At 43.6% G+C, this 12,011-nt stretch overlaps 1 protein-coding gene across 1 annotated transcript; it reads right to left on the minus strand.

The window, feature by feature from the left end:
• Window positions 1-7,832: 7,832 nt before the first annotated feature.
• On the minus strand, window positions 7,833-9,071 carry LOC145666038 (uncharacterized). Its single transcript, XM_081733137.1, has one exon. The coding sequence runs from the start codon at window positions 9,069-9,071 to the stop codon at window positions 7,833-7,835; it is 1,239 nt and encodes a 412-aa protein (XP_081589263.1).
• Window positions 9,072-12,011: the final 2,940 nt, after the last annotated feature.

A 12,011-nucleotide genomic window follows, 5' to 3' on the forward strand; every position in this document is an offset into this window, starting at 1 on the left:
TGATGACAATGATGCGCTCAAGAATTTTGCTAAAGACGGAGGTTATTTGTATTGGACGGTAAGAAGCAACCGAATCTGGAAGTTTGTTGGGCTTAAGAAACATAAGAGTGGAAGAGGTCTTCCAGTCACAAGGGATGTAGCCGGTCCGGAGAATAAAAGAGTATATATATGAAAGAAGCAGTAGAAGACCTTCCTAGGTTAAGGAGCCTCTTTGATATGACGATAAGTTATGCGATCGATGCCAGGAGCTGTCTTGCGCTTGAGGTTTACGACGGTGGCGATATCAGATGTAGAAATTGGAGCTGTGAGAGAATTGTTGTCTGGAAGAATGTGTGCTGCACTGGGTTGTAGATATGGAGATGATAAATTCAAGCGACCAGTAGAATGTCTTTGAACAAAATCAGATGGGAACGGGGTGAAGGTAGTCTGTAGGTGGTCTGCAAAGGCGTTCGCTTTTTCTTCATCTGTGTGTAATGGTTTGTTATTAAGTAACTGCGGATATGGTGTGCGAGTAAGCTTCCCAGTTAACATATGAAATCGCTTCCAATACTTAGTAGGGTGTGAAGTTTCGGCTAAGTTGATACACGTCTTCACCCAGTTGCGAAGCTTATGTGCCCTGACGTAATTACGCACAAAGCGCTGAAATTGACGATGACGACGGTGAGATTCTAAGTTACTATTGCGCTGATATTCGCGAAAGAATTCGCGAGAACGATGTATGAGAGGTAGGTAGTTTGGCGGTAAACGTGGTTGGTACCTGGATATTTCAGTTGTGGGTATATGAAGGTCAGAAGCGTGATGAATGGAGTACGTGATTTCAGGCACTCGTGCGTAAAGATCACCTTCGGTAGTAGGAGGCTCAATGGTAACCAGGTCTTTAGCAATAGTAGTGCGATAATCATTCCACTTTGCTTGATCAAATCGTGGAACACGGCGAGGTTCAGGTAGCGAATGAAGAGTAGGAGCCTGCGGTTGATCGATATGAAGCTTGATGGGAAGGTGATCACTCCCTATGGAATCGAGCACTTCAAGTGTGCAGCGCTGTAAGAGATTGCCATAAAAAATAACTACGTCAGGTGTGGTATTCGTGATGGGTCTGGTTGCTTTAGGTATATAAAAAATATGACCGGTAGTATGAGTAGTAATGAAGTCAAGGAAGCTTTGTTTCTGATTATCTGGACGGCTGTGAATATTGATGTCGGCCATTATGATATAATATTTAAAGTTATTCGAGATGTAAAGAAAGAATGAGCGTGGGATGGGGTGTCCAGGGCGTACATATATGGTAGCTATTGTAACGTAAAGGGATTGGATGTATAACGTAGTAATAAGATACTCTGGAACGTTAATCAATGCAGGATGATATTGGCAGTGACCAATCGAAGCATGGAAGCCAATGGCCACTCCCCCATTTGCTCGGCGTGCTGCGATGGTAGAATCAGAACGGAGTAGGGTATAGCGAGGTATCCTGAACATCATAGATGGACTAAGGAGAGTTTCGTTCAGAAGGGAAGCCTGAATAGTTTCTTCTAGAAGTAGCTGTTCGAAGAGAGTATACTGGGAAGTAAGTGACCGAATATTAAGAAACAGTAATGAAATACCCATGATTAAGGTGCAGGAGTAGTGTTGGAAGTGGCTGGGTGCATTTCGATGTTGGATGTGAATTGTATGCTTGGCAGCGCTCACACCTCAATGGTATAGTTGGCGGCTATTTCGATGGCTCTACTCGATGTTTCTTTTTATAGATGAGGGCACCATGATTAAGAAGATCATCAATAGTAGTTTGAGAGTTGGTTAATATTCGTACCATATAGGTAGCTCCTTGGTCGTTTTTAATACAAAGGCATTTTAGAATGGAGTGTCCCTCAAGGGTAAGTTCTTCCATGACCTCATCGTCGGTTAAAGAAGGGTCAACCCCTCTAATGACAACCGAGAGAGCCGGAGTTTTACGTGGTGGTGGTGCTTGTCGAAATGCCCTAGGTTCCAGGCGCTTCATACTGGCGTGCTTACCAAAGATTTCAAAGCTGCTCTTATTTCGCACGGTAGTTAGAAAAGTAGAATCGTAAGATTTGAAAATGATTCCGTTACGAGTGCGAACTATCTGTGCTACAGAAATTTTACCAGTTGTTGGAAGGCTAGTATTGTATTGTCAAATTTGGTGTCAAAATTTGTGAGTAAAAATGAATACAGACACGGTTTGGAAGTATTAAGAAGAGATGGGAATTCTTTGTCGTCGTCTTGATTCATTGAACTAATAGACTGGCCGGAGTCACTAACAGTGTGATGGCGTTTAAATGGCGGCTGATGAGAAGTGCTGTTAGTTTTGTCGGGAGTGCGAGAGCGGGATCTACCGGTATCTTTGCCTTCAGATGTAGCTTTCTGCTTGCGGTCGGCCCCCTTGCCCACCGAGGTAGGTTCAAGAGACGGACCCGGAGGTTGCGGAGGTAGTCCCGGACGGCCACCTGATGCCATCCCTTGAGATGTTAGACGACTCTGGAAATGAGGAAATGAAATGAGATGAGATCAATAACGAAAAGATACAAAAGACGTCCTCGATTGGGTGAAACCCTCTGAATCCTCTCCTCAACACTTCGCCCTAGATTCAGATCTGCCTGATCTGCGTCGACAGAAGAGTAATAACCTGAATATAGACTTGGCATCTAGATGCCTCGCTGGGAAAGAAAAGCACGGATGAGTATCTTTTGCATATATATATATATATTAGGTTAAACCGATGAAAGTGTTACGCCCTTTCTTCGGGACGAGAATTATAGGTATGGGGATTTTTTTTATTTATAGGGCATTGATGGTTTAGAGCATTATTTTATTTTATTTTATTTCATTGCTATTTGTGGGCATCTTTTTATTTTTATTTTTTATTTTTTTATTTATTTTTTATTTTTTTATTTTTTTATGAGAGATGAGGTGAAGTGCAGGTGCACGTCACAAACACGAGGGTATATGTTAGTATGGACGAGTGAATGGTTATCTTCTGCCCTGGGGCGTCACAGGACTGATGTAGACAGATAAAGCCCGCTGCTAGCAACATTGATGGAACACTAGTGCAGAGATGGATAAATGCATGGACTAAGATGAGGTGGATAATAGATGGCAATGTCGGCCTTTTGAGGGTCATCGTCGTCTAGAGTGTTATAGTATAGAGTGAGAAGATGTTGGAGAGGAGTGGCTTGGTGACGTGGGGGCGTATCATGTATTATGTCCTGTTGAAAGGTGTCTAGGAATATCGGATTTCCGTCTGCAATGACTTTTGTAATATATTTAGTGCGAAGTGTTTCTAAGTATGGAAATATTGTTGGAAAGTTGATTCGGCGATAGAGGTCGGCAGTCGGTGCTGGTAGTTTGATTCGATAAGCAAGTCGGAGAGCATGTCTTTCGGAGATGGCGAGTCTATTATATAGTTCATCAGGGGCAGAGATCCAGCAGATATGGCCATGTGTGAGAGCAGGTCGGAGGAATACTTTATAGGTCGTGATGACGGTGTCGGTATGTAAGCCCCAGGTTGTGCCCACTAGCCGTCGGAGGAGGTTTAAGCGGTTCGTTGCCTGTGATCGAATCTTTTGTAGGTGGGGTTTCCAACTGAGTTTAGAATCAAAGATGATCCCAAAGTAGGTAACTTGTGATGTTGGGCGGATGAAAGTGTACGTTGGAAGTCACGGAAAGAGCGTCTAGAAGCAGCAAGGATAGATTGATATTGTGGAGGTATTGGAGGTTTGTGCGGATGACGTGTACGAAGAGGGATGTTGTTTTGGGTGGCTGTGTCAAGGGTTGTTGTGATTTGGTCCACAAGGTTATAGAGTTCTTCTTCAGTAGTGGGCTCCTGTAGATTTTACAATGAAGTTTTGAGGTCGGTTTGAAAATTAGCCCAGTTCGCATGTATGTAATCAAAGAAGTGAATTGGCGGGGGTTGTTTTTTGGGGTGGGTGGTGATAATAAGATCAAGGACTATCGGAGCATGATCGCTGCCGAAAGGTGGTAGAACTCTGAGATTGTGAATAGTAAGAGAAGGAGTACTGATCACTATGTCGGGTGAGGTATTGCTGATTGGGCGTGATGGCGATGGGAGATGATGGTAGTCGACGGCTAGATTATTAGAAATGTAGTTTTGAAAATGTTGTTTCTCTGTCTGAGGACGACTATGAATATTAATATCTGCCATGATTATATAATGTCTGAACGTATTGTCGATGTATTGAAAAAAATCGTAGGGAATAGGGTGGCCTGGTCTGACATATATGGTGCAAAGAGTAATGATTTTTGTGCGAAGATACAGTGTGACTATGGAATACTCTGGGAGATCATGTGGTTTGGGGAAAGTATGAGGACGCACAGGTATAGTATGATAGGTTCCAATTGCTGTGCCACCATTAGCTCGTTGATAAGGTCTAGGACAGTCATGACGTTGTAATTGAAACTGAGGAATGCGGATATAATCAGTAGGTTTGAGATAAGTTTCATTTAGGGTAAAAGCCTGTACTTTTTCCTCTCGGAGAAGTTGTTCAAAAACCGTTTTATGAGTGACAAGAGATCGAATGTTAAGAAAGAGGAATGTGACTACCATGGTGATTGATAACATGAGAAAGGTTGTTTGGATGGGTTTTGTATTTACAGAGATGGCCATTCTGGATCTGTTTTAGTAGAAGTTATGGAAAAGTGAGCATGTGGACCTGTATAGGTGGCAGAAAGTTGTAGGCCAAATAATTGTTGGGCGATTTGGTCGACCTGCATAAGAATATGTGGTCGTAAGAAGAGATGGATATTTTGTAGAATGAGCGTCGTTAAGCGAAGCAAGTCTTCTACTGTGACACGTTCTCGTAAGGAGTTTGTAGGAGTTGTAGCGGAATCGGTAGTGCGGATTGGGAGTGAGAGTTCAAGTTTGTCAGTTGGTGGAGCAGGTTTTTCGTGGCATTTGTAACTGTAGGTTGGATGCTGGTGATGGCAGGTATTACATAGAGGTGGTTTTTTAAGGTTGGGGTAGTGGTTGGTTGTATGGTCTTCATTGCAATGTCCACATCGCGGTGAGTTAGGACAGTTTTTTGTTAGGTGTGAGGCATATGTTTGGCACCGTTCGCAGCGGATAGGAAGTGTTGGTGAAGTGCGAGATGGTTCTACTCTGTGTCGTCTGCGATATATATAGGCACCATTTTGAAGCAGATCGTCTACTGTTCCTTTGGTTGCTGTAAGGACTCGAACAAGATAGGTGAGGCCTGACTGACACTTGATACGAATGCATTTATGGATTTCATAACATTCGAGACGTAATTCGTCAAGGATTTCTTCGTCTGAATAGGCCGGTGGAACGCCTTTTATTACTACTGAAAACATAGGCTGACGTCTAGGTGGTGGTGGTGGTAGCTTTTTTTCTGGTTGATGCGAGAGCTTGAAGGTTGGCTTTATCGCCAAAGATGTGAAATCCTGCTTTATTTCGAATTGTAGTAGCGAGGTTTTGCTCTGAAGATTTGATGATGATTCCGTTGCGAGTGAAGACTATTTGAGATACATTGGCTCTTGGATAGCATTTCATGAGTTGGATTAGGATATGTTTTGGAGTTGAGTATTTGGTATTGGTGAGAAGAAAATTGAAAATCGGTGGAGGTTGGTTTGAAGCAATGTCCATATTTTGATCATCTATGTCACTATCGGATGCTTGACTGCAAGGAGATCGTGATCGAGTTTCTTTCTTCGTATCTTGTGACTGTAGTGTATCACCTGATCGCTTTTGAGGATTGGGACCCGTTCTGGGTTTGGCCCCCTTGAACTCCATCGAGTTCAGAGGGAACACACCCACGGATCTTGAAGACTGTGGTATGGCCGAAGCCAGTACAACGTGTTAGATGTAAATAGAATGAGAAGAGAATAACAACGACCAGATACAGATGTCCAAATGAGATGAGGTGACGTGAGATGATCAGTGATGATGATGGGATCCACCCTCCAGCACTGAAAAGTAATGTCAATCCCAATGAGAGCGTATGCATGCTAATCTCAATTGTGCGTATGCTACACAATATCCTCGGTGGCACGTTAACACTTCCCAGCTGGGCTAGGCTTGGTACAAAATGCAGCTTGTAACGTATGGTACGTCTAGCTGTAGAGAGAGTATATTTTTGCATATTTTTTTAAACCTGCAATTTCATTCCCAGTCGAAACTGGGCGGAGCACAGAAGGTAACGCCTTCTCTGGGGCCAGTGAAAACGGAGTTGTTGGAATCTTTTGTTTATAGATGGGCTCAGGAAGCTATTAAATGTATAGTTGTATATTCATTATTATATCTAGGGATGCGGTAGTAGAAGTGCATGAGCGTCGATGAAAACCCAAATATGGAGGACAGAGGTTACGGATTATAGATATGCGGATGGCAATGATATATTCGACGACGTGGGTTATAGGTAGCAGTGGTCTCTTCTTGGTCATGTAAAGCGAGTAGATGGTCAACTGGAGGATAGGCATGCCGTGGTTGTGCAGGAGTCTGATCTACTAATTCACCAAGGATAGGATGCGCTTCTGCTATACGGCGCTGCATGTAACGAGTGCGGGGGCGATACAGATGCTGTAAGAGCGTGGGAATGGTGGTGCGGCGGTAGACCTCTTGAGTAGGAGTATGTGGCCGTAATGAGTATGCAAGCCGCAGAGCATGACGTTCCAGGACTTGTAATTTGTCGTAGAAGTGCTGTGAAGCTGACAACCAGGCAATAAGGGCAGGGCGGACAAAAACCTTGGATGTATGGAGAATAAGTCTGGTGTTGAGACCCCAGTTGGTGCCGCAGAGACTTCGCAACAAATTTATACGACGTCTAATCTTAGCTTGTAATAGGGATAGATGGGCGGTCCAGGTGAGATGTTTGTCAAAAATTACACCTAGATATTTGACACTGTTTGACAAGGTCAACGGTGAGTCGAGAAGCGTACGATGTAGACGCTCGGGATTTCTTGTTAGACAAAATTTGTTGCGGTTGCGGGCGAATAATGCCATTTGGGTCTTGGAGGGGTTTACTTTCAGCTTCCACTTCAGACACCAGCTGACGAGCTTATCGAGTGCTGGTTGGAGAGTGATGTTGATACGATCAACAGAAGAACACAAGGTGATATAGGCGGTGTCGTCAGCAAATTGGAGTGCGTGGATGGGCGGCCGAGGTTGGGGCATATCTGCTACATATAAGATGTATAGTAAGGGGGAGAGAACTGAGCCTTGTGGTACACCAGCGCGAAGAACAAAGTGGTGGGATTGAGCCTGGTTAATTAGGATATAAGCTGAACGTTGATACAGAAAATTGGCTATGAGGCGAACGTACGGTAAAGGAAGAATACGTAGTAGTTTGAAAATAAGGCCTTGATGCCACACAGTATCGAATGCTCGTTCGACGTCAAATGAGATGAGGACAGAAGGCAGGCGTTTATTAAAGTGATTAACCAGGAGGCTGGAGAGTTTGAGCAGTTGATCCGTAGTGCTGAATGATGGTCTGAAGCCAGCTTGCGTTGGGGGTAGAAGATGATGAGTTTGGAGATAAGAATAAAGGCGTGTGACCACAATACGCTCCATAGTCTTGCTGAAGACGTTAGTTAGACTAATTGGGCGGTATGATCCGAGGTTGGTTGGATCTTTGTCCGGTTTTAGAAAAACTACAATTTTTGCGAGCTTCCAGAGAGCAGGAAAATGGCCAGTCGTGAGAATAGTAGTATACAACTGAGCGAGGACATTATGGAGTTCTGTTGGGGCTTGCCGAACTTGGTTATATGTGATAGTGTCGGCCCCAGGTGCTGTATTTGGCGTCTACGAAGCATAGCGACTATGTCAGGAGTAGTGATTCGAGCTGTCAAGGAATCAGTCGGATCAGGTTGATGGGCCATGTCAGGTTATGTAATGGTCGCTCAGGATTACCCAAAGTGGTAATATGACGGTGTGATGCATGGGAAAACAATGGAGCACTGTGAATTGTGAAGACAGCCTCTAAGTTATTAGCGAAGACGACTGCTTTGTCAGAAACCGTCGTAGGGACGTTGCCATCAACAAGAATAGGATATTGGGAGCCCCGGCGTTGGTAAGTAAGACGTTTAAATAAGTGCCAGAATTTAGTGGCATTGGTTTCGTTGCGCAACTCGTTGCATGAGGTTCGCCAGTCGAGTCTTTTCCGGGCTATGAGGTACTGTTTGACCATGCGTTGGAACTGTCGATGCAGTAAAAGAAAGTGTGGATCTTGAGTCCGCCTGTATTCAGTCAAAAGGGCATGTGACCGGTGAAGGAGAGTGACTGCATGAGGTGGTAAACTCGGGCGATGTGAGTGGATTGAACGTTTCGGTGCTGCATGTTCGGTAGCGCCGGCAATGATTGCACTAAGAGACATGGAAACATGGTCAATGTCGTCTAAAGATGAGACTTCGGTGCGAGTAAAAGCCAGTTGCTCAGTGATATAGGTTCGATATTTCTCCCAGTTGGCTTTGGCGAAATTGTAGGTCGCAGAGGATGTTGGTGCTTCCTTGGGTTTGGTGCCAGAAGGAGTTATTGTAAGTAGAACTGGGAGATGATCGCTGCCAACCGAACTAAGTACATCCACAGAAGAGTTGGGGAACAGATTGTTACTGACTATAACCACATCAGGTGTGGTGTCACTCTCAGGCCGAGTGTGGTGGGGCAGAGGAATACAAGAACTATGCGTGGTATGTAGGAAGTCCTGGCAACGCTGTTTCTGCGCCGAAGTGCGTGAGTGGTAATTAAGATCTGCAAGAACTACGTATGCTTTGAAGTTGACATCCAGGTAAGTGAGAAAGCGGTATGGCAAAGGTTGAGTAGATCGGACGTATATGGTTGCCAGGGTCAGAGTAAGGGCTGGAAAGTAGATGGTGCTGATGACGTGTTCGGAGTACTGGTCAGGATACGGTGGTATGATGTGACGACGAGGTAAGGATTGTCTGATGGCAATGGCTGCTCCACCTCGAGCAATGTTATTAGGGAGATCACTACGTAACAAGTGGTAGTGTGGAAAGTAGTACCGGTCAGTTGGCTTCAAAAAAGTTTCATTGAGTGCAAGACAATCAACGTTGAGTGAGGTCGTCATGGTTTCAAGCAATACCCGATTAGTCTTGAGCGAGCGGATATTGGAGAAGAGCAATTTTACTATCTTATTTCTGTTCCCCGCCATCTTGATCAGGAGGTGTAGATTCAGAATGGAAATGAAAATCGGAATATAGACCGGAATAAGTGGCTGCCATATGGATATGGAAGATGTCATAAGCAGCTTTTGTTGCATGTGTTGCATGGTCGCCATTACAGATGTTGCACACAGGAGGTTGTTGAAGGAGACTGCAGTTTTTGATTTTGTGTTGGCCTTTGCAGTGTGCACATATGGATGGAAGAGTGCACTGATTGGTCGGATGTGAGTTGTAGGTTAGGCAGTTTTCGCATCGTCGAGAGAGAGGTTGTGGCGTGCGAGATGCCTCAACTCGATGGTGACAACGGTAAATAAAAACACCATGTTGGAGAAGATCATCTATGAGTGTATGGTTGTCAGTAAGCAGTCTGACCATGTAAGTAGGACCCGTTGCATTTTTGATGCGAAGAGCACGACTGGGATGGATATCATCAGCCTTGAGTTCATCTGACAGTTCTTGTTCGGTGATGCTAGGGTCAACGCCACGAATCACTACAGACAGTAAAGGGGTTCGGTGAGGTGGAGGTGGTGTTTTCAAACCAGGAGATTGTGTAATAGTAACTGGACTTTTGCATTGGTGCCGAACATGGCTGGTCCGACTTTGTAGATGATATGTTGATATAGATTCGGGTTTGTAGTTTTGAGGATAATGCCATTCTGTGTTTTATAAGTTGTTGTAAACCAAGTCGAGTGCAGTAGCGGACCAGTTTCAGATAGAAAGATTTAACATTATGGAGTGCGGGATCCAGCTGCGTGAAGAGAATGGTGAGTAGCGCAGGATTTGGAGTAATACCAGTCATAGGTTGGGCAACAGAAGTGCTTGGAACAGAATGGGCATCAGATTTAACAGAAGCGGTCTTGGAAGGACTCTTGAGAGCCTCAGTGTAGGATGGTTTAGAGGGAGAGCGAGAGCGTTCGCGGTCCCTAAGTGGGGAGCCATCGGAAGACTGTGAGGTGCTAGGTGGTTTGGTGCGCTTTTGTGAACGTGCCGATTCCCGACGTAATTCCCTGGGTGGTTCCATCGAGGGTAATCCGTGATGTTTACCCTGGGAAGAGAAGTCCGGCGTCTTAAGCATAAGTCGTCGTAGATGACGTCCGAAAAGCCGGAGATATTCTTTCTTCTAGTAAGATTGAGATCACTACCAATAAAGGATAAAGCAATACTCAATTAACAAAGCTAGTAAAAGTATGGTTTGAGATCACTACCAATTAAGGATAAAGCAATACTCAATTAACAAAGCTGGTAATAGTATAGTTTGAAATCACTACCAATGAAGGATAAAGCGATACTCTGTTCAACGAAGCTAGATGTTAGTAATAATTATTTGACGTGCTCCCTAATCACAAAGTGATGCTGCTTCGCCAAAGTATGAGCGGACTTTCGAACCAGTTAGCAAAAACAAGAGACAAGAAATTCACCACAATGCCAAGCACGAGGTAAATGCAAAAATAAAGATTCCCTCCAAAAGATGAAAATCTTCCGTCTATCCCTTTAATAGAATGACTGCACGAGTCTAAAGAATACATTTGCAATACTCTATCACCGTTCGGGCGGCGAAAACTATAAGTAGGGTTAGGAATATATCAATATCTTGTATATTTTTTCTTTTTTTAAGGTAAAGGGTCAGGGAGTTGTAGGTTGTACTTTATTCATCAGTTTTCATTTTTATTTTCAAAATTAGATGGTTTGGTGTATGACTCCTGGCCCTAGCCATTAGAGGGTTACGCCCTCTCGTTGGCACTGAATTTTAGACATTGTAGTTTTAAATTATGTATGATGGTCTAAGTGCAGTTTTATAAACAAATAGTGCTGAAAAGTAACAAACAATAACAACAAAATATCAGGTGAGTGAAAAAAAATATAAATATGGATAGAAGAAAACAAAATTCAAATCTAAATAGTGCAAATATAAAGGGAACTGGTATAGAAGCAGTATGTTGTGCTTTATGAAATAAACATGATGATGTCAAATGAAATGCAGTGCCTACACGCCACAGTCACAAACATAGTGTTAGATAAACGAATGCAGTTTAGTTCTTCTGTCTCGGGGCGACTCGAGACTGATGGCAACAATAGGAAAGCCCAAAGTTAGTATTGAACTGAGACATTGTGCTAAAATGGAAATAAATGAGGCAGATGATCGGGTATAATATATATATGAAAGATGTCTTGTTCTTCTGCTGTACGATGTGCGTTTTTGATATATAACGTGATAAGAACGTTTAACGCTGTACGCAAATATTTATACGGTGCGTCAGTTTCGGCATCAGCTTGTAAAGTATCAAGAAGTAATGGATGGGAGACTGGCAGGCGAGAGACTATGTATTTCAAACGAATGTCGGCAAGGTGATGGATAAGGTGAGGAAAGTTGATGTGTTCATAAGTCAGGAAGTTCGGATATGGTAATTTTATGCGATACGCAGTTCTAATTGCATGTCGTTCTAGTATGGATAATCGGTCGTAGAACTTTGTTGGAGCATTGCACCAAGCAATATGGCCAAATGTTAAAATGGGCCTGAGGAACATTTTGTATGTATTAATTAAGAGAGGTGCGTGTAATCCCCAAGTGGTTCCTGTGAGACGCCGTAAAAGATTGAGTCGTAAATTAGCCTTTTGCGTTATTTTCTCTAGATGAGCGTTCCAAGTTAATTTAGAGTCAAAAAATACCCCGAGATATGTAGCCGTAGGAGTTGGCCGAAGTTGATGGTCTTGCAGAGTAACATTTAGGTTCCGTGGGTTACGATGAACTTTCGAGCGGCGTTTAGGAGGTAGAAAGACCAGTGCTTCCGTTTTGGCGGCGTTTAAACTTAATCGCCATGTGTTGCACCATTGCATAAAATGATTGA

Source organism: Thermobia domestica, chromosome 12 (assembly GCF_964235325.1).
Source record: "Thermobia domestica chromosome 12, izTheDome1.hap1.1, whole genome shotgun sequence".
NCBI classification, from domain to species: Eukaryota; Metazoa; Arthropoda; class Insecta; order Zygentoma; family Lepismatidae; genus Thermobia; species Thermobia domestica.